General features: G+C 33.1%; 1 protein-coding gene across 6 annotated transcripts in view; it reads right to left on the bottom strand.

Moving 5' to 3' along the window:
- The window catches only part of NFAT5 (nuclear factor of activated T cells 5), a 118,401-nt gene that overhangs the window by 32,836 nt on the left and 59,126 nt on the right, over window positions 1–26,439 (bottom strand). For 4 of the 6 annotated variants that reach the window (XM_002923652.4, XM_011230361.3, XM_034638627.1 and 1 more), the window contains 4 exons: window positions 18,773–19,331; window positions 13,399–13,591; window positions 11,190–11,380; window positions 8,515–8,687 (listed from right to left, as the gene is read on the bottom strand). In XM_002923652.4, coding sequence (XP_002923698.2) covers window positions 8,515–8,687; window positions 11,190–11,380; window positions 13,399–13,591; window positions 18,773–19,331 — 1,116 coding nt within the window. Of the gene's footprint in view, window positions 1–8,514; window positions 8,688–11,189; window positions 11,381–13,398; window positions 13,592–18,772; window positions 19,332–19,780; window positions 19,843–26,439 lie in introns of those variants that run through there. The other 2 variants (XM_011230362.3, XM_011230363.3) reach the window with 2 other exon arrangements.

The following is a 26,439-nucleotide window of genomic DNA, read 5'->3' as shown; positions in this document are numbered from 1 at the left end:
CATATTAATTTTTAATAACTCTGATAAGATTTTAGAGGGATGGATTAATATCTAAGATGAGGTTTTAACTTATTATATGTCATCTTTGTTTTATTATTATGTGAATAATAAACAAGCTTTAAAATGTACACTTATTTAAAAAAATTTTTTGTCTTAATAATATTTAAAAAAAATTCTATTTAAAAACAAGCTTGTCCCACAAACCTAACCTCAAAAATGTCAGCTATGCTTTTGCCATTACAAGACTTCTGAGGCAATATGTGCCTCTCGGTGGTACTGAGGGCTTCTTTAAGGATCTACACCCAGGACTCAGAGGCCCCACACCAAAAGAACACCTAAGAACAGACTGAATCTAATTCAGAATAGTTTCTTCTACCAGAGAATCTCCCTGAACTAGGATAACCTGAGGTTTAAAAATAAAATGCACTAGAGTTTTTCAATTATAAAGACTAAATAACCACTACTAAAATAAACAAAGAAGTTGTAAAGTACTGAGGGCACACATCTAATGAATAAATTATAATCAGCCTACCAACTTTCTCATGCCAGAATTTCCTTAAGAAAATTTAATAGGTATTGCCTAGCAAAACAGGTTCCTAAGTCAAGTAAATCTGGAAAATACTGGGTTGAAGCAAAGCTAAATGAACAAAAGGATTTCTCCAAGTACTTAAAATTCTGATAAACACTATAAATATCCAAGAAGTGAATATAGTATACAGGTTCCCCAATATATTTGACTCCAAAAACATTCTTCCTTATTGACACTTAAGGACTAGTTTTCCACCAAAATACTCTCTGGGATGCTGGTGTATGCAAATAAAGAACTTTTAAGTCCTCAAAAAACTGCTCTCCAGGAGGTTAAGCACTTTGACATAGATCACACTATCTGTTGGTTTAGTAAACCCTCACAACATAAGCACTGCAAAGGTAAACTTAAATTTGGCTTGTATAACTCACCAACTTCTAAATTAATAAAAGAGTCCACTAAACTTTAGGGAAAGTTTAACTTTTTTCTCCGTAGACACATATATTTAAATAGTTAATTTTATCTTTATAAGAATATCATATAGGAAATTTTTACTGTCAAAATATTCACTGCCCCTCTTTCCCTAGGTCCTTCCTTGTGGAAAGGCTGCAATTCTTGCTCCACTCATATCAGGACTGGCCATGTGATTTGTTTGTGTAATGAAATATGAACTGAAATAATATGCCAGTTCCAAGGAAAAGCTTTTATAACCTCACACAGTTCCACTATTTCTTTTTTTTCCTCTACTACAAAAATGGCAGTGTCCCAGATAAGGGCAGCTTCTTCAGCCTGGATCCTAGAGTGAAGAGAATGGAACTGCTTCCAAACCACAGCCAGTATTATCACAAAATGAGGGAGAAATAGAACTGTTCCTGAGTGCCACTGAGGTATTTTTTGTTACTGCAGCATCACTTAGCTTCACTTACTGATACAAACAAGTATCCCGTCCTTATAAAATATTTAAATGGCAAATGACACTTTTAGCAATGTCTAAGAGTTTAAAAGAAATTGTGAATGTATGTCCATATACACTGGTTAGAACCCACAGGTTAATGTTATGAAGAGAACGGAAAAAGTTATTGGTCAAATACTGGCAATTATATGCCCTTTTTAAATGAAGAATTAACTGAACTTATTTATAACTTTTTAGAGTAACACTAGAACTAGACAGTTGTTTTTAAAGGACATTCAAGAAAAACATAGTAAATTTTTTTTAATAAAGATTTTTTTAAATTTATTTATTTGACAGAGAGAGAGACAGCCAGAGAGAGAGGGAACACAAGCAGGGGGAGTGGGAGAGGAAGAAGCGCTCACAGCAGAGGAGCCCGATGTGGGGCTCGATCCCACAACGCCAGGATCACGCCCTGAGCCAAAGGCAGACGCCCAACCGCTGTTGCCACCCAGGTGCCCCAACATAATAAATTTTTAAAAAAGATTTTTAAAGTAATATCTACACTCAACATGGGGCTCGAAATCACAACTCTGAGATCAAGAGTTGCATGCTCCACTGACTGAGCCAGCCAGGCACCCCAGTAAATATTATTTAATTAGAAAACAATAAGAGGTGAAAATTTTATGGATATACTGTATTAATGAAATGAACGGAAAGTATACAACCTTTCCCCTCATTTTCAAATACTTTGTGGAAATTCCACTCCACTGACGCTTATCAGAACTTTCTTTTTCCTATTTCATTTTTTCCTTTTATGTATTAAGGGCACATGATGGCCAAATGAGGCTCCGCTGAAGGTACAACGTGTATATATCTTCTGTATATTTGTATTTACATTACACAAAGAACTAGTCTGTTACTGTTCAAGATAATTTAACTTTCAACTTTTGACCTTAAAAGGTCTTTTCTATTAAAAAGTTTAATGGTTACCTAACAGCCCAGACACCATACTAAACAAAACTAAAGTCAGTATCATTTGATTAACTATTTTATTTTTATCTTTAAGTAATCAGAAAACCAGCTCTTGAAAGTGATCATACCACTTAAAAAATTGTAACACAAAAAAAGCAGCCACTTCTCTCATATTATAAAAACAATGTGCTTCTAGATGCTTTTCAAATAGTAGCCTCAAAAATAAAGCTGAAAAAAATTGAGTATCTGAATACTGAAAAATAACAGCAAATATTTCAACATGCCAAAAGAATTAGTAAAGCTTTTTAGAAATGTCTGTGAAGAGAAGGAAAGTTTACTCATTGATATTATCCTTTTCCTAAAGTTGTGGGATACATAGAAATAAGGGAAACAGAAACTTGTTAAATTCAGTCAGATTTAATCCGATATACATTATAGTGAAGAAAGCTATAGTTTTTTTATATTTTAAAAATTAGCACAGGAGGGTAGATATTAAAAAGTATGAAAACTGATATTCTTAATTTGATATAGTATCACCAAATAATATATATAATATACCAAAACAAATAAAAAACATGTATACCTGTATTATCTGGAGAAATAGAAACAGGTCAAGAATATAAAAGGGGATAATTCTTCCATCCCCTTAAAAACAAACAAGAAAACCAGATAAGGAATCCAATGGTCATTGTTAAACCAGCAAGTGAAAGCAGACCTTTTTCAATTTCACAAAGCGCAACATGAATTCTGGCAACAGGCCTTCTTTCCACTGAGTGTCTCTAGTTGGAAGATCAAATGTCTGTTTCCTCTCCTCCCTTCCACCTCTATCACCTTTTGGCCCCTCTTCCTCTTCTACCTCCCTCTCATCTTCCTGTTTCCTTCTACCTCCCATTCCAATTCTAACCCTTCTTACTAACCTATTTCCTTTTCACCTCTCTTTCTATTGCAATTGCTCAAACCTGTCAAAAAGGTTATATTCATGGAAATAAACATAAATGAGGAACCCATAATGGAACATTCTCATTTTAAATAAAAAGATTTTTTGGGCCCTTTGTTTCACTGTGTATTATTTGTATGTTTACTTTTCCTCTTCCCTCATACCCCCACTCTAAAGCCTAACTGCAAGCCTCAGGCTTCCTAAAGTGGTCAGGTTAAAATTCAAATTCTTTAGCTCAACACACAAATTTCTGTAAAACAGATCTTGCCTAGCCCTACTAGCTTCAAATCTTACCACTTTTTCATTAAATATATATATATTTATATGTAATATAATATATATTTATATGTAATATATATATATATTTAGAGAGGGAGAGAGGGAAGGGAGGGGCTGAGGGGGAGGGAAGGAAGACGACAGAGAGAGAGGGAGCAGGGGAGGGAGGGGGGAAAGAGAGAGAATGAGCAGGGGAGGGACAGAGGGAGAGGGAGAAGCAGACTCCACGCTGAGCAGGGAGCCCAGGACCCTGAGATCATGACGGGAGGTGAAGGCAGCCTCTCAACCGATGGAGCCACACAGGTGCCCCTATTGTATGATTGCATTTATATGAAATGTCCAGAACAGGTACATCCATACAGACAGAAAGTAGAATACTGGTTTCCAGAGTCTGGGATAACACGGGAATGGAGAGTGATTGCTAAGAGGTACAAGATTTCTTTTATTGGTGGCAATAAAAATGTTCTAAAATTAGATAACAGTGATGGTCATACAACTTGTGAATATGATAAAACTGTACACATAAAAAGGCTCAACTGCATGGTATGCAAATTATATCTCAGTAAACTATTATAAAAGAAAAAAGAAACAAGAAACTATTGTGGGACAGAAGACATGAACCTAACTGTGTGTGAATTTAAGATAATTAAATGCCTACATGCCCAAACCCTAATTATAAGCTATACAACTTAAAAAGTATATCCACTATTATGTTAAAGTTGATAAAAATTAATTCTTTACTATATTCTACAGTAGGTATCAGCTCAAAACAATGAACAAAAAAAAATCAGATTATCTCTTATCTACCATTTCCTACTTTCAACAGTTTTATCCCTATTCTATTACATAAAAAGTGAAACTAATCATTTCTACTTTATTAATAACAGAGTTGTTGTCAAGATCAAATGGGATAATGTAGTACTATTATTAATAGGAAACTCCATTAGATTAATACGCACTAAAGAGGACGAATGACTTAACTACAGAGAAGTTGGAACCAGGGCTTGGGCATGATTAGCCCAGTCGTCTTTCCTCCCTCTTCCGCAACTGCCTACAGGCAAAAAGCATTTGTTTGAGATGGTCTGTGCCAGTTGATAAGAGGCCTGCAATTGTAGAAGGCTGCTCTGACTGGGTGGATAGATGTATCCTACTCGGGGATGAAAAAGCCCTCTTTCTAACAGTTTTATCAGTAGTCAAGCTGGCATTATCATCTCAATTTCTCTAACTCCTATGCATCTAACTCCAATTACAAGGGAAACATTTACTTATTCACTTCCTAAGACCTCAGCATACATGAAAGCGCTTTAAATCATAGAGTATAAGACAGAGATAAAAGTAATATGAAAAGTAATACTGAAGTTAATACCGTTTCCTGTACATCTAGTCTAATATTTAAACAAAAGTAATAAAAAACTTAAAAATATTTCATTTTGTTTCCAGTTAAACAATAAATAAGATTGTCTGATCAATCTACAGACCGCTAGATAGTATATTTAATGAAAACCCATGAAGATCAAGTAAAATTATATTCTGAACAAAGAATGATGACATTCATTACATACAATGATAGGTTTTCAAAAAATCAAATCACTGATCCACTAGGAATGTACAGATCAGGAGGGTTAGGGGTGCCTGGCTGGCTCAGTCAGAAGAGCATGCGACTCTTGATCTCAAGGTTATAACTTTAAGCCCCCAGTTGGGGGTAAAAATTACTTAAATAAATAAATATTTTTTTAAAAAAGAGGCTTAGACTCTTGCCTAAATGACTAGATGTAATTGATATTCATAGAAATTACTATTAGAAATATTTTAAGTTAGTTTTATTTTAAGGAAAAAATCCTGTTTGTATGAAATTCCATGAAAATAACAATAATAAGAAATAAATATGAAAACTATCATGTAAATATATTTGCAAATTAAAAGGAGTATGGGAAATTTACTGCCTAGGTACCCCTTTATTTTTTTATTATTTTTTTCTTCTTTCGAAAATAATTTTTTTATTTGCATGTAACTGACATACACACAATGTTACGTTACAGGTGTACAATATAGTGATTCAACAACTGTATACCTTACGCCATGCTCACCATGAGTACAGCTACCATCTGTCACCATGCTATTACAATACCACTGACTATATTCCCTATGTTGTACCTTTTATTCTCTTTCATTCTATAAATGGAAGCCTATATCTTTTACTCCCCTTCACCCATTTTGCTCATTCCCCAGCAACCTGGCTACCATCACTTTGTTCTCTGTATTTATAGGTCTTATTCTACTTTTTGTTTACTCACATTTGTTTTGTTTTTAGATTCTACATATAAGTGAAATCATACAGTATTTGTCTTTCTCTGTTGCTTGTTTTGCTTAGTATGTTTCACCTATGTTGTCACAAATGGCAAGACCACATCCTTTTTGGTACCCCTTTCTTTCAAAGAAAATACTGCTCATATTTATCTAATCCAGTTTCTCTAAGCAGATGGAAAGTGACAATTAGTCAACTAAAGGAATAAAAATAAATATCCTATACCTCCATAATAAATGAATTCTACAAAAGGAAATGGAAGGGACAATATAGGTATTCAAGTAAAATACTCAATATGAAATGATACCTATTTTCTCAATTCATAAAAAGTCTAAATTACACAAATAAATCTCCTAGGTAGAGTGAACAGTTCACTAACAATCTCTTTCTGTAACCATAGTCCTAACCATCCAGAGGCTATGGCTAGGATGAAATGATTGTTTAAACTTGGTTTCAGCACTGCGATTTTAAGTGATTATAATGACAATATAGCACAGAGGCTAAAAGCAGAGGCTTCGAATCCTGGTCTTACTATTTGCTAGCTATGTGACCTTGAGGGAGTTATTTAATCTAAGTCTCAGTTTCATCAACTGTAGAATAGAATCCATATAAGGTAACAAAGGACTAAATGATACAGCTTATAAAGTTTAACAAAATCCCTGGCATACGGTCAGAGTTCAAAGCATGTTAACTTTTATCATTGGCTGTATATCCTTTCCACTGTGTGTTGCTCCTTAGGGCCATCAAAATCACCCCACACATCACCTCCCAGAGAGATATACTTTTTTTACAATGTGGACAATATTATCATTAATAGTGACAATAACAAATAATTACAGATGAAAAATTTCAGAAAATTGTATTTTCTAGCTCTTTTGTATTTTCTACCATCTTTAGCCAATTATATTTATGCTTTAATAATACCTTAATGGAAAAGAAAATGAAGAAACGAGAACACACTAGTGAAAGAAAGAACAAATAATTAAAGTTGGCAACCATTTCCCAGTCCCTGCTGAAGCGGTATGATCTGAATTATCTAGCACCTCTTGGCTCTGGTCTCCAGACAGTGGCTATGGTCATGCTCAAAGTATTAGATTACTTATAAAAAGAACTGCAAATACACCATTAAAATTGGAAATTCATCCTTTAAGAGTCAAGTTGGGATATATCGTAAATTATAGTAAATCCAGAATTGGAACACCCCAATTAGAAAAGCTTTAGAACTCAATAAGCCATCTACAGATAGTTTATTTTGTCCCTAGCTAAATGCAATAGAATGGACATGGAATCTATGATTTGTAAAAGCAGTCTATTTATAATTGCACATCACCCAGAATTAGCCCAAGGAAATACTAGTATCAACACAAATTTGTCATAATAATGAAAAACAGAGAAATCCAACTGAGCTCTCTCGATATCAGAAAGATATTTTAGTACGTAAAAAAAAAAAAAATCAGGGTGTTTGCTAAGCTAAAGTATGTCTATATAATCACTTTGGAGATGAATTAAAAGAAAAGGAAAAAAGAGATTTACAAAGGATGAAGAATTTGACAAAACTAAAATACAGTAACAAAGGCTCTGTAGGGGTTGCAAGGTCATAATACCCAAAATAACCCAAAGGAAATTCAACTGAACGAAACTGAGTGTCTTCTGCTCTTCTGAATTCAGGTACAAATTATAAAAACACAATGCCAAAGAAAATTACACTCAATGAAAATCTTCTTAAGCGACACATAAAGGAAAAAATTTTCCTATTTTATTACTTGTAATAATACTCCTTATAGGAAAACCAGAATATATGATGAGGCACATACAACAACATGATTGAATCTAAACACACACACACACACACTCTCTCTCTCTCTCTCTCTTACTTTCTATGCCAAGATTAGCAAAATAAGAATTTCATTCCCACTTCCCAAAACTATAAGTTAATGACATAATTTGTAGTCAGAACTTCAACTGGTGTATAGTCACAGCGTTCTGCTTACCTTAGTTTCTTACGTTCTAACAGAAAATACACTGAGGATCACAGCAGTTTATCACACAATAAAGATGCAGCAAAAAAATACTTTGGCTATCTAACTTACTGCAGGTAAACCATTCAGAGTACGTTTCTTTTTTTTTTTTTTTAAAGTAGTCTCCATGCCCAATGGCAGGGCTTGAACTCATGACCCTGAGAATCAAGACCTGTACTGATATCAAGAGTTAGAAACTAAACCAACTGTGCCACTCAGGTGCCCCTAAAGTACTTTTTTCAAAAATAAAAAAAAATTTTAAGTAGGCTCTATACCCCATGTGGGGGGCTTGAAATCATGACCTGAGATCAAGAGTTGCATTCTCTAGTGACTGAGCCACCCACATGCCCCCTCAAATTACTTTTAAAATTAGTATGAGACGATAAAAGGGAACTACAAAATGCTATACACCTTTAGAATTTTATTTGATATTATCCACCTTTTATTCTAGAAAATTTGACTACAGCTTTTAAAATGTTTCACATTTTGCAAGATCACAAGCTAGAGCATATGATACATCTGAAATTTAGAGATGTCTGAAAATTAATAGAAAATGAAAAAAAATTCAGTATATATTTTCTTACTTACTACATAAAATCGGAGAAGAGGGTGTTTGCAGTGTCAAAGTGGAGCCATCTTTCCTTGTGATATTAACTCTAAAAACCAATCTGGCACGAGTGCTTTTTTTCTTGGAACCAGCAATTCCTATTCTGGCTTCAACATCAGCGTTCCTCAATTTCAATATCCCTACGCAGTCCACCCTAACACACACAAAAAAAGACATTAACTGATATTTTCTGTTGTATAAACAGTACAATATTCTTAACCAAATAAGTCTCGTTTTTTTTTTTTTTTTTTTTTTTTGGGGGGGGGCAGNGCAGAGGGAGAGAGACAATCTTCTTAAGCAGGTTTTATGCACAGAGCCTGATGGGGGCTCAACCTTACAACCCTGAGACCAAGACCTGAGCTGAAATCAAGAGACGCTTAACTGACTGAGCCACCCAGGTGCCCCAAGTAAGTTTCTTTTAAAAAAATTTTTGCTTATTATTAATTTTTTGAAAATGTAATACAATCTTAAGGTTCCAAATTAAAAAAGTACAGAAGGGTATATTGTGAATATTCATAATTCTTAATTTTGTCAATTTTTCATTTATAATAATAGTGGAAAAAACAGTAAAGTAAAATCACTATTTCAAAATCTGAACACTAGTAACGGTTTATAAGAGACACTTTTGCCATTTTTAAATTTTAACTTATTTTTTCTATTTTATTTTTTTTAAGATTTTATATATTTCTTGGAGAGAGAGAGAATGAGCGGGGGAGAGGCAGAGGGAGAGGCAGAGGGAGACTGAGAAGCAGACTCCCCACTGAGTAGGAAGCCTAACACAGGGTTCTATCCCAGGACCCTGGGATCATGACCTGAGCCGAAGGCAGACGCTTAACTGACTGAGCCACCCAGACGTCCCTAAAAAAAAAATGGCGAGCCACCCAGGTGCCCCTTAATTAATTTTTTTAAAGTATGCTCTATACCCAATGTGGGGCTCAAACTCACAACACTGAGATCAAGAGCCAGTCAGGCACCCTAATTACCATTAAAAAAAAATGTATCCTCTATTTTTGCAGCTAATTCATTTATTAAAATAGAGGGAATGAATTTAACTTAAAAACAAAACAAAACTAGCAACTGTCCCCAAAAGAACAGAACACTATGTAGCCATTAAAATATATGTTATGGGGCACCTGGGTGGCACAGCGGTTAAGCGTCTGCCTTCGGCTCAGGGCGTGATCCCGGCGTTACAGGATCGAGCCCCACATCAGGCTCCTCCGCTATGAGCCTGCTTCTTCCTCTCCCACTCCCCCTGCTTGTGTTCCCTCTCTCGCTGGCTGTCTCTATCTCTGTCAAATAAATAAATAAAAATNAAATAAAATCTTTAAAAATAAATAAATAAATAAAATATATGTTATAAAATAATATTTACTATATGGAAAATGCTGATGGTAAGTGAAAGCAAGGTTACAAAACAGTGGGTACAGTATTATTTCACTGTTATCAGGAAAAACGGCTGGAAAGATACATATCAAAATAGTGGTTACTGGGCGCCTGGGTAGCTCAGTCGGTTAAGTGGCTGCCTTTGGCTCAGGTCATGATCCCAGGACGCTGGGATGGAGCCCTCCATTGGGCTCTCCGCTCAGCAGGAAGCCTGCTTCTCCCTCTCCCTCTGTTCCCCTTGCAGCTTGTGCTTTCTCTTGCTCACTCACTCAAAAAAATAAAAAATTAAAATAGTGTTTTTTCTGGGAAGTTGGCTTTCGAGAGATATGTTTTTAGATTTTAATTATTATTCATTTTTATTTTGTGTTCTGTATTATCAACTTTCAATGAATAAGCACTACTTTTATAATCAGTAACTCCCTTTCTTCCACTATATACATTTATTTTTATAATTTGCAAACGTTAAAAAAAATAAGTCTTTACTAAATATTTTTCAAAATTTCCCCTTCCAATTAACCTCTTAACTAACCTATTGAAAATGATTTTCAAAAGGAAACCGAAAACTAAATACGGAAATGTCATTAGCTATCCAATACAAATAATTACAACGTTAAGTCTACCCCTTTTCAATATATTTGCTGCTGTTATGTTTCAACTTTAGGATTAAAGGACCTTAACAAAAGGTTTAAGGGAAAAAATTTTTTTAATTTAAATTATTAACACTTCTAATATTTTTTAGTCAATGAAAATGCGTAAGATGAAAAAAACCATAGCCCCAGAGCATACTCCTTTTTAATATAAGAAAATTAAAACAGAAGGTGAATTTAGAACAACAATATGGTTTTTTCACATCAAGATGGGTCAAGGTACCATGAATGGTCTCTGTCAAGGAGTTTCTAATGCAAATACTAAGAAAGAATTTGGGGGAAAAAAAAAGCAGAATTTGGGAGAGCAAATCAAATTGTTTGTAATTTTTATTTTTTAATGTTACTTTTATTAATCCCAACAAGTAAGTCCATATTATTTTCAAAAAAGGCAGCATTCCACCTGGCTTTTATTTCCTTGCCTTTCATCATGGGAATCCCATGGCAAAGGGCAAAAGAGTTAATTTTAACCCATTACCATTCTGCAATAATCTGTTTTTTGTATTTGTAATGTTTAAAACATTTTAATAAAATACTGAAAATCTTTTTTTAACATTAGAAATTAAAATTTTTTTGAGCCCACTGCAAAAGTGTAATGTGTACTGAAAAAGTTTTTACTAAGTACTTACGCCAGTGTCATGTTGTTGCTTGGATCAAGACCAACTTCTATAACAGTAGTGCCTTCAATGTCCACTTCTTTACAAGGAGTTGTATTTCGCCCAGTTACCCTGCAGGCCTGATAAAATCCATGTGGTTTCACTCGACCAGAGTCATTACCCACAAACACCTGCAACACTACTGGCTCATTATGGCCTTCCAGCTGCAGTGAGATAATAGGGCACATAAACACTAATTAGCCTTTCAAATAATCTAATTGTCAGATCAAATACTTATGACCAAGTCCTATACTTATAACTGGATAACAATAAAGAAATAATTTAAATCCTCGGGAAAAACAAAAGTACAATATTTTCATAAAAAGGAGAGTTGGCTAAGTTTCTGTATGAAATCATAAGTTTTAATTCGGTAATAATCACACTTTAACGAAAAATTTCTGTTTAATGATAAATTACCATTTGTAATTAATTTGTACAACCAGATGCAAATGAATACACAGTCCTTCAGGTATTCATAAATTTATGGACTGCCAAAGCATGTCAGTTATTCAAAATTAACCACCACCACTAATGGAAAATTCACTAAATTGTGTTAGTGGCATCATTATCATCATCATCAAATGAGTACATATACTAAATTTTTTAGTCTTTTAAAGATATTTAAGTAGGAAAGCGTTTGAAGTGCACCTATACAAATAATAGGGAAACAGAGCCCATTTGCATAGATTAGATACACACACAACATCATGAAATCCTGGGCCAAAACATTATGGTTTGAAAACTGTTAGTTCAGACCAGGATCTATGGGTCCTTACAGGTCTCTAACAAGCCTTCATAAATTATAACTTGCATGATGAAGAATAAATTAATATTTAAAACAGCATTTGGAACAAATGTTTCCAATGCAGATTTTTGTTCAGGTTTATAGTTGAACACTGAAGCTGCTAATATAGAATCCATAAAATCACAAAATAACTTATACAATGCAACCAAAGGGCTTTAAAAAACTCATAAATCTTTCTAACCCAGTATAGCTATATCTCTGTGAAAAGATATCAAAATGAGGGAAATAAGCAGATAAACAATCTACCCAAACCATTAGCAGTACCTAGAACAGTGTCTGGCAGATAAGGAGTGCATATTTGTTGAATGAATGAATAAATAAACTTCTGAGGTCAGTCAGTTCACTCCCTATCACAGGTAGACAATCTAGTAATACTTCTGACCAGAGAGTACTTAACCAAAGCATAACTTAAAATCAGAGCAACTGGGTTAAAAATACTGACCAAACTATCAACATGTCTGGTTAGATAAACATTTACAAAAAGCGTAACTGAAATTTCTTATTTGTCTATTATTTGTCCTGAGTTTGGAGGATTAAGGATAGGTTGGTGTGATGAGTAGCAGAGGGATAAGGAATGTTGTTGTACATGTGACTATTAACGAACCTTATAAATGGCCACAGACAGGTTTCCTGATCCCAAGATTCTACCATTATTTCATTAAAACGTTAAAATGAAAGGCAATCCAACTGAATACTGTTCAACAAATGCATTTTCACAAACTGTACTTAACAAGAATTTACCATGTGACTAGCCAAAATTCCTGTTTAATGTTTTATAAGGAGCAGAAACACTTATTAAATATCCCCCACCCAACTCTTTTTTTGGCTTGTCTTCAGACAGAAATATTCTTTCTAACAAAGTTTCCCAGGTGCTGAAATTTAAGCCCCCTTTTTTCAGTCTAAATTCTGAAAAGATGAAGATTCAGTTGATAATCTATTTCTTAAACTGAAGACTTAATTTATCAACCAATTCTTTTCTAAGATGAACAGTCCTGATTTCTTTAGCCATCTTAAAAACCTTATTTTCCAAGTTCATAATAATATCTACAATATTTTTTTGAATTCACTTTAAAATTTCTTCTAAAATATTAAGTTTGGGAAGAATTGAATAGAGTTGCTATCAATGTCAAATAAAAGGAGAACATAATTCATGATTCCCAGATATTTATCAGAGTACATTCTCACCTCTTTTTTCATCTAAGCTAAAATTCAAATGACATCAAAGTAACAATACTGGGCTTTAGGATTCAGTTAGACTTTCACTTTAATTTCCATTATATATACCTAGTAATCCTACCATTCTATTGTAGGCCGCTTTTGCTGGTTAAAAACAAAACTGGAAAAAATTATTTGTATATTGCTAAATAAAGTAAGTACCTTTACTGTGGGAAAGCCTTGCTGTGTTCTATCCTTTACTGAGCCACGGCTACCCTCAGTCAGGTACCGAGCTCGGTGCTGGGTCTCAGGCTGTACAACTATCTTCAGCTCCTTCCCCTCACTTTTAACAGGATACTGTCCACACAACATAGGGCTCTTCTTTACTCCACCTCCTTTTTGGTTTTCCAATGTTCTGAGAAGTCAAAGCACAACGTGGAAAAAGTATCAAAAAGAGGTTTTTTTTTTTTTTTCTCTATAAAAATCATCTAAGATAAAGGAAAAAACAGAATAGGCAGTTAACAAAAAACTGACTATCTTATTGACAATATACAGCCTAAGGGAAGATACATTCCATAAACAAAGTAGCTCTTAAAATTCTGTAATAAAATTTAACTATACAGTGCAAAAATAAAAAATGCGTTATGTGTGGTAGGAAGGGAGGAAGACCGAATGTAATAAGCCAGGAATAACAGGTAAGAGAACAGCTGATGTCATTATAACCTTTCACACTGTACTTCAGTCAAAACAAATTTTAAAGCTACAAGATTAACTATCATTATTTTCTAATCAGACTTGCAAAGCAAAAGAAAAGTGGGGGTAGCAAAAAGGAATAAACAAAAGACCTTAATAAAACAATTAAAAGTACATGTACTATACATATTCTTTTGGATATCAGTGATCCAATTTTTATTGGGAAATTAGATTTACTCTAAATAATCTTTCTTAGAAGTATAATTTTTCAGAGTATTTTTATTTCTGATTAAATAATTAAAGTCCTTAGCATATAATATCTTTATAAGCTGGGATTTACAGATAGGAAATCTACTTTTTTAAATTGTATATTTTTAAATTTTTAATTTTTTTAAAAATTGGATTTCTAATGCTTGTTTATCATGCATTTGCTATGTGGAATGTATGTTCAAAGAAAAATATTTCAAACAGTGGTTAGTTAGGACTTTAGGTCAATACATTTAATCTGAAGCACTGCAAATGTGACAAATACAAAACAATACTATCAGTTTTAAAATAGATTTAAAATTATCCATGTATATTTTTTATAAGATGTTATTCATTTGAGAGAGAGTGAGCGAGAGGGAGAGAGAGAGAGAACACGAGCAGGGGGAGGGGCAGACGGAGAGAGAGAAGCAGACTTTTGGCTGACCGGGGAGCCAGAGATGGGGTTTGATCCCAGGACCCTAGGATCATGACCTAGGCCAAAAGCAGACGCTTAACTGACTGACCCCCAGGTGCCCCTATCCATGTACATTTTAAAATAGAGTCAGGGGGGCTCCTGCGTGGCTCAGTCAGTTAAGGTTGGACTCTTGGTTTCGGCTCAGGTCATGATCTCACATTCCCGAGATCAAGGCCTGCATCGGCCTCTGTGGTCAGTGGGGAATCTGCTTGAGATTCTCTCCCTCTCTCTCTGACCCTCCTCCCTCAAATGAATAGATAAATCTTAAAAATAAAATAAAATAAAATAAAATAAAATAAAATAAAATAAAATAAAATAAAATAAAATAAAATATGTCATGGCCTATAATGCTTTCTGTATGACTCACATAGAAAATACAGGAGCCAAGAGATAACTGTGGACCAAAATCTCCAAAAGCAAACAGGTCCCAGGAGGAACATTATGAATTCAAATGAAGAAGAGCAATGGTGGCTAAGAAGCCTTAAAAATGGCCCTAATATTTAACCCTCCATCTCTAACCAAGTTGTTGCCTCTATTATCAATAACAAAAAGAGGAAATACTGTATTCTCAAAGGAACCAGGGACTAGGGTGAACCTCATAGCTAGGGAAGGGACAGAAGAATGGAGAAAAGAAGGAATGCAAAAGGAATGTGCTAAGACTGACAAGATAAGTGGGAGAGTTCTGAAGGCTAGTCTGTGTTGCATCATCTTCATCCCTGAACCTTGCACAACTCCTGAAATGAAGGTGCTGAGAAAATATCGTTGTTGAAGGCAAAAAGGAAAAAGAAAGGAACGAAGAAAGGAAAGGAGAAGAAAAAAAGAGCACCTGTTACAAAAGTAAGATGAGAAAGACTGGATCCTAACTGGCCAAGGAATGCCATTCATGTAAGCTGACAGATGTAAGTCAAAGATTACCTGTGTAAATCATTTAAAAGGCCCTAGAAGAATAAATTCTACGAATCAAAGAGTTGAAACTGAAACAACGGGCAACATCCTATTTTGCTTTTCATCATTCTGGGTAGAAATTCAAACATTTGCTTTCAATACAATGTGCTCTTAATACATTTGCTCTTATCTATGAAAACCTACAATTATATCATTTTTTACTTATTTTAAGATCAAAGCAAAAATATTCCTTACAGAAACTATGTAAAAACACCCTCCGAATATTCACTGAATAGGAAATACAGCAAAATGCTAACAGTAGTTGTACTGAGTGACTAGATTATGGATTATTTATTTTCTTCTATTTTTCTGCATTTTCCCAAATGTTTGTAATTAAAATCTATTAATTTTATAAGAAAAGGGAACACTTAATTTGAAATATAAGGAAAATTTACCATATGTCAATGAATTTGGCAAGATACAGTTTTTATATTCACTTATGCTAGTGAAGCTAATATTTATAAGGATAAACAGATGAAAACGAGTTTTACTATTTCAGTAAAACAAAATATTTCATTTGGGATGAAGACTGCTAAGTAAGTTGACAAGTATACATATTCTTAAAGAAGAACAGTCCATGTAACAGTCCATGTAACTATCTGAAATGATACTTTTGGAAGCCCTCAAAACTATCTTTATTCTCTAAGGCTTAAATGTAAAGATGGAACAGATATACATTTAGATCTTTAGACACATAAAACAATGAAAATGTCAACTAATTCTTGGAAAAGTAGTTAATGAAATTACTAATTTTTAAAGCATGATGGCTTAAGAACAAACAAAACAGCAGTTAATTGGGATTTTACTTTTAAATGACATCTAAAAGGTAAAACCACTGTTTTGGCATACTCTTCAGAAGTCTTAAGATGGCATTCTAACTCTTTTGTGTTACATATCCTTCTGTTTATCTATGTCACAAAAAAATAATTTTCACTACAAAATGCCTAAAAAGGGTTTCACATCCAGATGACATCATGTCTTAATTTCTAGAAATATCTAGAAGAGACATAGGGCTACTGATTTTCAGGACATTTAGTTGAAGAATTTAAGAATGACATGGCTAGGAATGTTTAAACACCAAGTAGTTCCTTTTCAAACAATTTTGGTTTCTTAGTAAACTCTAACTTTTATATAACATTTTAATTATACAAAAATGCTATTTCCATCTTGAAGATCAACAAACTGCTGTATACAACATATTTGAGAGTATATTTCCTATAATTCAGCATTATATAAATTGTAAATTTATGGCACATTAGATCTAAGGCTATATATACCTTATCCCTCGAAAGATTTCTAAATTTCTTTCATGTTTCTAACACCTTTCTTATTGAAGAATATAGGACGTTAGCTTGAGATTCTCTTAGTAACTGCTTTGAAAAGCCTGTTTTTCTATATATTTACATAAGGTTTTATCCTCTCCTTGATATAGTTCTTATAAACTCAAAATGAAAACTTCTTCCATCATTTCTATTTGCTAGTGCCGAATATTTTTCCATTACCTAAGAAGCTGGACATTTCCTCTGCTGCTTGATGAGTTTCTGTTCCATGAATTATTTCATGAGAGATTTTGTCTTGACAAATGTTATTATACTTTCCCTGGGTAACCTCAAATCATTTCTAAGATATATCTATCATACAAAAGCAGAAGCAGAGGATGTAGATCAAGTTATCTCTTTAACAGGAACTGCAAATCCTATGTGTTGACCAAATTGACATTATGTCAATTTGGACCTTTAACATTTATTTCAGTATAAAAATGAAAATCTCTCTTCTGGAACTTAAAAAAATTTTTTTGCACTAAAGTCTAAATAAACACATACCCATATTTAATGACAGATATACATGAGCCTTTTTAATCTGTGCTACTATGTTTCAGAGCATTATTCTGTAGGTACTAGTTCTACAAATATGTTCTAGAATTGACTCTGCTAATGGCAACATTTTAGGAAAGGGAATATCTTGTGTGTCTTTTTTTTTTTTTTTTTAAGATAATTTCCTAATCTGGACTTTCTAAAAAGAAAAAAAAACATTTAAATGTTTATTTTTATTTAACTACATCATCCCAAAGGAGTTCTAAATGAGAGGAAAAAAGAAAACAGTATAGAATAATTATGTTTAAATGGTAGATAAATCGTAGATATTACTTAAAAGATGTACTGACAGAATATTTAAGAACAAGTTTAATATACATTAAAAATATTCTCTGTAGTACTCAACCAGATCTCTAACTTAAAAGGTATGAATGATGTCATCAAATAGTAAACCAAACTAAAGCTTCTCCATTACTCTTTATAACAACCTGAAATTGTAGGTGGTTCTGGATCAACTAAAGGACCATATTCTGCCTCCCAAAAATAATCTCTCAAAATTCACTGAGTTAAAATTTATCAAATTACGCTGAATGTACTATAGGAAAATCTAATTTAAAAAGTCTAGCAATTAAATATGATAAAAGTACTAAAGTAATTAAAAAGTTAAATATTAAGTCATAGTATTTTGTACTATGGCAATAAATACTCTGTACTATAGCCACTGAAATATATTTATTTGCAGATATATTTTTATAGAGAGTGTTGTGAACTGTCAGAGATGAATGAAAACTCAAACATGTACCATGACCTGTTCTGTCACCCTTCCAAAACATAAACCCAGAATCACAGAAAAAAAAAATTAGTGATATATTTATTTAAATGTCACCATAATGTATCAAAGAAAAAGCTTAAAATAAATGCATGAATCTAAATGATGAGAATCAAACCATCAATTTAATTTTTTCTTGTTTTTATCAAAAGAAAAAAGTTTAAAATTCTCACAGAAATGGAAATGGGTTGAACCATATGGGGAGACAACATGAAAGAACACAAACTAGCCCTTTTCGAATGTTTTGAGTTTACTACAGCCATTCACACTCCAGTTATTTCTCGGAGTAAAAATATTTTTAAATCCTTTTAAAATACAAATCCATTTGAAGTTTAAAAGTTATTTCAAAACATTATTTTCTACTAATCATACCCATAATAAGATACCTATTGCTAAAATCTATTAATATGTTTTTCCCTAGTGAGCCTTGGTAATTTTAAGTTCGAATTTTCATGTATTTCAATGATAAAATCAGTATCTTTGCTTTATATGCACACTTGAGTTGAGCAATTACAAAAACTGAGGCATGACTGATTGACTTTTTGTTTTGTTTTGCACAATGGTGATAGAACTTTAAAAAATGTGAATACCAACCCATTTCCTGCTTTTGAGTTGCCTTTGTTGTCCGTGGTAAGCTGAGAAAGCACATAGTGAGGTGCTTTGGCACTGTCGGCATCAAATATATCCATATTAGATTCTTCACAATCTCGTCGTTTGACCCCCGGCCTCTGCTTTGGATTTCGTTTTCGTGATTTACGAGGTACCTCAGTGTTATCATTGTAGGAACTGGTGCTCATGTTACTGAAGTTGGAGGGGGAATCCTCCATCCACATACTGCAGCTCTGCTCTGATTCCAATCCACACCCCTCATCCTGGCAGGACATCCGACTGTTATCCAGCAAGTCCTCAGGTGGTGGTGAGATGTACAAGACTGTGTGCCTCTTCGGTGTTGACGGATGCTGCTGAACTGTGTTACTGGTTAACTGCTTTTCACTTACCCCTCTGTTACTTACCCCCAAGGCTGAGGAGCAGCTCTCCACTTGCATAGCCTTGCTGTCGGTGACTGAGGTAGAATAAATGGTAGGGCTGGAAGAGGTGGTAAAGGAGCTGCAAGCACCGCCCATGGAGGAAGAGGAGGGAGCTGAAGAAGCATCTGCGGTGTACAATTTAAGAGTAAATACACTATACATATTTTCACCTATGCTGGCTAGCAGTCCCATTGAAAATGTGATTCGTGAACTGATTGTTTTTCCCCAAAATAATAGTTGGAATTTGGTTAAGTTTTAGAATATAAATGCTTCAAGCAATACAAGGCCTAAAAAATGCAATTTTAAAAAATGCCCAAATAGCAGGATTTTACTTGTGTTATAATTGATAGATTCTTAAAAATCTAATTTAATGTTTTAAGCTGTAAAGCAAGAATAAAGCTTTTATTGCCTCAGCTGGATGTTCTGTTGAATTTTAATCATTTAAAATAATAAAGAAAACCCCAATATGAAATATATGCTTGTGGTCCACATTCAATGCCAATTAAATAATCCATTATAGAATTTGAAAAGTGGGACTGTGCTTAGCCACAAAATATTAAAATAAGTTTCTAACCTATGAAGCAGAGAACTACAGGTCATTTTTAATGCAGACACTCCCTGCTTCAGAGGCAAATCCTGGAATAAAAATATGAGAAAATAAATGAGAAAAGAGCTGCTGATTATTCCAGATATCAATTATAAAATGAGAAATAAATAGAAAAAAATATATAATCAACTGAATTGGAGGCAAAATGGAACTGGTACCGTCACTATGATTGTTGTAAAATCTATAATAAAAGGGAAAAAAGTTTGATTTGGAATATGCTGGGCTGTGGAACATAAGGAAGTTAACCACTAAGGGTATCCAGAAATTGGAAATGGCAGTCCAAAACCATAATCTCTAAAATAAATAAATCCATCCTTTATGGCAGAATGGAAGTAGAGTAAGGACTGATTACTGGATGGATTTCTCTTACAAAGTACTTGATTACACACTCAGCAATTGGTTACCACTATTCATTTCCTCTCTCTTTAAAGGGCCTGCTTGATTTTAACGATTAAGGGAATTTCTTAATATAAGTAACAGTAACTTTTATCGACTAAAACCTAATAGAAAAGAGTTAAACAAAAAATTCTAGTGCTGGGAAAGCACTAAAATTGGTTTCTATAAAAAGGTCTTTTACAAAGCCATTTATTTATTATGCCTAGCAAAACAGACTTAAGTAGATCTTTTCAAAATGTGGCAATTGGCAAAACAGCTTGTTGAAAAATACTACTACTTGAACCCTTTACAACAAACCTCAAAGGCACACTAATAATGTTAAGGTTGGAAGTTGTCAGTTCTATTTTAGAAATACCATTTGATCTTGTATAAGATATGGAAAGGTTCATAATCATTCACACACACAACTAAAAACAGGTAACATGTGACAGAGAATTAAAGATATGTTTAAATCTAAAATTAGATTTTATCTATAGCCAAGTGTGCCACTGTGTTACAGTGGTAGGATCAAACTTAAAACGGATGTGCAGTCATTGGAATTGCAATATTCTTATCAATTATAATATAAACAGTGAATGTAAGAACGCCAGTGTTCAGATAATCAAAAGCCAAGTGCCAAAGATCTATTTTTAAATTAAAAACATGTACCAGCACACTTAAGTCATTTGAAAGAGCTAAATTCACACATAATTTTTCACTGCTGTCAAGGCTGAAGAGCATAGTAATTAATATTAGCCATTAATGATGTGATCTACATAATGTCACATGGAAATATTTTTCCCACCTGCCATAAGTCAAAGAACCTAGAGCAATTAGATGATACCAGTTCCATTTTCCAGTTTGTATCCTTGTCAAATGCAGTAGCTGAAGTTGGAAAATTCAGTCACTTTAAACTGCATTCCAATTTAAAGAAAAATTTATCAATTTTGTATCATGCATTAATGCAATGTTTTCTTAGTAAATAAATATTTTAAAAGATTTGTAAAAACTACAAAATCTAGATGCTAATGTCAGTGACAGTTTAGGAGCTGATTTGTAGCCACTTTGGGTTTAAACAACAAGTTTTTTCCTTGTTTTTTTGAAAAACATTATAAAAATCATTTTTAAAAAATAGAAAAGGTATGTATAACATTCCTCCATCTGTTCCAACTATTGGCAAAAATGAAACTAAATTTTTTTGTGTGCATAAGCCTATGTTGTTCATCTTCAGAGAAATAAAAGTATGCAGCATGCAGTATTTGCAGTGGAACACACAAAACATGCAGCATGAATGCTGTGAACGTGTATTTCTATGAAGCGGCTTTCTCCCACCCACTTTTTTTGAATCTAAGTATCATGCACATGAGAATGCAGAATATGAACATCTCAGGGATCCCTGTCCATGACAGATGGAAAGTACTGGTGAAAAGCAATCAGGAACTCAAAAGCAAGTTATGTGATATTCATGAATTTAATATGCAAGACATAGCCTAGCATTGCTCTTAAAGGTATATATGACTTTATCTTGCAAATCTTAAAGTAATCATGGTTATAAAACCCAATTGATATAATCATACATAAATGTCTGTTCTGGGACAGGTATGCCAAACTGTGATCTCATACCCTACATAAATTAAAATATTCTATACATTTTACTTGGGACACCTAACATACAATTTCTGTATTTTACCTGCAGTTTCCTGGATATACTTATTAAATAAAAAAGTTCATTAGCACAGAACTATGAAACTGAAAACGTAAACTGTCAGAAGACAGCAGAAAGCAACATTTAATTAAAAAATATTATTACTTTTTAAAGCCTATCTCAGTTTGAGCCTAAATTACAAAAAAAATCTATAAAAATAGAATACAAGATTTTATTCATTTTAAGACTATAACAAGTAAGACAATTTTTTAAAACTATAAAACTCTTTACAACAATATCATTGTTACGTTGATAATGACGATAATGGTGTATAAAGTCCTTCACATAAAGATGTTTTACATTCTGGTTAGCAAGACATCACCTAAGTGTAATAATAATGCCAAATGAGGTGGTGAAGTATAGAATAAAAACTATGGGCCCTTTCTTAGACCCTTCCAACACCTAACAGAAAACTTTTCATGTAGTAAAAATTTAAATTTTTTATTAAGTTGATTTATTAGAAGCCAATATTTGTTAACTATGTTGAATTAAAGTTATATTGGCCAATAAATATACTAACATACCCATGATGAACACATCGGGTTTAAAAAAAAGGATTTACTATTCAAAGTGCTTAAAATATATCTTACTATAATAACATTATAGTTATTCAGGGAAGGGTTTAGAAGTAACTCAAGAGTTTAGAGGTAGCTATTTGCTATTTCTACAAAGAGTGTGCTAATAACTTTCCTTCCTGAAACTATATATAAGCCAAATTATCTACTTGTGTATTAATCCATAAATTTACTAAGAATAAAAAATCCTTAATATTATCTATTAAAAATACATTAAATTATATCAAAAACATTTTAGATTTCTAAACGCAAATTTCTCATTCCCAAGCAATCCCAGAAAAGCACTCAAGAACATTATTGGGAATACTTTAAATGTACTTAAAATATCTACAAAGACCTTTCAGTCACTATATCATTAAATATCAAAAAACAGCTTAACTGACTTTCTAGAACTAAAATGCTAATGTAATCCTGCCTCACCTATATATTCTTTTTAAAGTTGTTATAAATAAAATGTGTTATCTACCTTTCCCCTCTTTTTTGGTTTTGAGTCTCCGTTTTTATCTGTTAGGAATATAAAGACTATGTTTCACTGCTGCATATTAAAAGTACAAAAAATCCAAAAAATTTTTTAATAATTGCTTTTATTTTCTCACTAAGCAGAATAGTTGTAATGTATTTGTATTTTATACCTTTATAATTTTATTTGTTCTTTTTAAAATTTTTTAATTCAAATTCAATTACTTAACATATAATGTATTATTTGTTTCAGGGGTATAGGTCTGTGATTCATCAGTTTATTCGTTCTTTTAAATCCCTTACTAATCCTTTGCAAAGCTGTAAGTTTTTCTTAAAATTATCCTCTTACCTAAGTAATACATGAATACATTTTTCATTTTTTTCTTTTATGAAAAAATTATCTTTGAACCTAAAGGAACCATAACCTTTTTTATGACTAGAGAGCACGGTGAACCAAAGGGAAAACCGTTTCTACATATACTAATGAAAATTAAGATTTCAAAAAGAACACATTAGTTCTAAAATGTGTAAGTGAAAGGAAGTATCACATCTAGTGTTCTATGTCTAAGTCTAATAATTCTTTTATTAGCAGTAGCCAATTACTAGACCAAATGCCAGTAATGATGGTGAACATAAGTTGTACGTTATATTCTTTTAAGAACTGATGGAATCATTAAGGTTCAGCATGAATATTCAAAGTAGTTGGGATAAGGAAAGCGACAGATAATGCCTACATGGATATCTTAGAATGTCTAAGTACTATTAATTTGATGAGAAAGATGAAAATGGACTTTTAAATGCTATCACATATAGAAACTTGTGTAGACTTTATATACTCCTTGCTTAAACTATATTTTAAAATTAAGAACTATTACAGTTCTAGTTTTGTGAACCAGAAATTATTTAAATTACCATATCATTTTAGTGCTTAAAATTTCATAAAAAAAGGATAACACTTTATATGGAACTAACTAAACTTTTTATGGAAAGCTTTGAAATTGGAAACATTCTTTAAAGTCCTCAAAAGGAACAAATACCTTTCACTAATTTAAAATGTGTGACAGAAACGGCATTTAACTGAGCTTCCAAGATAAAAATGTGATACCTAGCATTTAAATATGCACATGTAACTTTTCAACATCAGGGCAAAATCAGTTGAGCTTCCTAACAAAGTCATTAAAACAAAAGCCATAAAATTTTGCAAGTGTGCTTGAGTGAACCAATAGTGGAACGGAGAAAGAGTAAACCATTGACTGTTCAGAAAATAATCTTTAAAAAAATCCAGATATTTGGAAACATTTCTGGTCTAAAACACTTACTGTTCAACCTTAGTTATCCTTTTAAAGTATTTCATTTTCTTTCTGGTAACAATGACTTCAAATCTAAACATCTTGCCTGATAAAAGTCACCAGATACAAGGACATAATTTTAGATCAAAGAAGAAAGATATTGAGAGAAAAAAATTATAAGGCCAACATTCATGTTGCTAAGGGATTGAAAAATCTAGAACACACAAAGTGGCTGCAAACCTGCTTTGTCAACACCTTACATGCCAACCTTCGTTTTCTACTTTTCTTCTTCTTCTTCTTATAGTATTAACGTAAAGTTTTAAAACTTTACAAAAGTTTTTAGTTTCAATCAGTATCAATCCACTATTTAGAAACAAAAAAAGAAAGGAAGGAAGGAAGAAAGAAAGAAAGAAAAAAGACTTATGAAGAAGTCTGAAAACGAGACCGACCTATACCCTGGGTGAGATTGGATGGGTTAAGTGTCTCTGGCACTATTTGTCTTCACTATTGACAGACACTGTCACACAACCCACCACACGATGCCTGTCTCTGAATGGCGAAGCTAGAATGCAAGTTAAGTGTATTAATAGAAAAAACAACTAGCATCCCAGCATATAAAATAAGCAATCCAGATTATTTTACCAAAAACAAAAACAAAAAACAAAAATTGTAGGGTTGATCATTTAATTTACATGTTTAACAATTTTAATTTCCATCTGTACTTTTCCCACCCAATATAAGCTTACATGCCACAATAAGCAATGTTTTAAAACAAACTTTAAAAAAAATTATCAACATCCAAATAAATGCATGTGGAAAAATTTGTTATCCAAAATTCTTGTTAACTCATATTCACCAATTTGTTCTCCTGTTTACTAATGCAATCTAATCCATAAGCCAGAATGCCCTCTCTCAGGTGTTTTTAGGTTGTGCCTTTACCCAAATTCCCTTAAAGAATAAAAGAGAATATGCACTGACCAAAACACTCAAGCAGAGTAGAAATATATGTATTTTATTTTATTTTTTGAAAAGATTTTATTTATTTATCGGAGAGAGAGAGCAAGAGAATGCGGGCAAGTGCATGTGAGCCTGAGCAAGGGGGAGGGGCAGAGGGAGAAGCCGACTTCCCGCTGAGCAGGGAGGCCTACACAGGGCTCAATCCCAGGACCCTGGGATCATGATCTGAGGAGAAGGCAGCTGTTTAACTAACTGAGTGACCCAGGCACCCCAGAAATATCTGTATTTTAGCAGCAAAAGAATCTTTTCATTTCTCAGGCCAACTTCCACATACGTCCTCATACCCCTCAAAAAGTTACCAATTTTCACTTTCAAATTAGATATGCTATTATACATAAAACATTTCATCCTGGAGGCTCTATTTTAAAAAATAATTAGCACTGTTGCTGAAGCTGAAAGGCTTGTTACTGATTTATTGGAAACCATCTTTTTCTTCCCCAGTCCATCATATTGCCAGTCAGGGTTCTAATACTATACAGTAATTATTCTCCCATTTTTAATCTAAATTCTCCTAAAATAATTATTTTTACCTTATCTGAGTACAGGGAGGGGAAGAGGGAAAAGGAGAGAGAGAATCTTAAGCAGGCTCCATGCCCAGCACAGAGCACCATGCAGGCCTTGATGTCACGACCCTGAAATCATGACCTGAGCCAAAATCAAGAGTCAGGTACTTAACCGACTAAGCCACCCAGATGCCACAATGCTCACAAAATTTGTAAGTGTACTGACATTTATAGAAATGCTTTAAATATATCTTTTGCCCTATTCAATCCTAAGTATATAAGTGCAGTGTAAAATATGTACTAAGTATACATTATGCAATTTGGTTTTTAAATCCTTTCCTGTTGGAAAAGAAAGATGCTTTCTACCATCCAGTGATTTAAATACTACTGGATAGCATCACTGGTCAATACTGGGTGAGGAGATTAAGCCCAGAAAGAATCCTTTACCTTAAAGAGATTAAACATAAAAGGTAATAACTATACTAGCTGTAACTATATTTATTACATTGTCAAAGACAAGAAGAAATATAGGCTAAAAAAAAAAAGACAACTATTCAATTATTTTACTACTTGAAAGGGAACATTAGGTTAAGACAAAAACAGAGATTATCACTATATTAACTTAGTTGTAATTAAAGAGAAAAACCGTTCTGAATGATGTTACTGAAGGTTACCTCAATGCTTTATCATGTAATACATTTTA

This window comes from Ailuropoda melanoleuca, chromosome 12 (genome assembly GCF_002007445.2).
Source record: "Ailuropoda melanoleuca isolate Jingjing chromosome 12, ASM200744v2, whole genome shotgun sequence".
NCBI classification, from domain to species: domain Eukaryota; kingdom Metazoa; phylum Chordata; class Mammalia; order Carnivora; family Ursidae; genus Ailuropoda; species Ailuropoda melanoleuca.
This window is presented reverse-complemented; position numbering and strand designations above follow the sequence as displayed.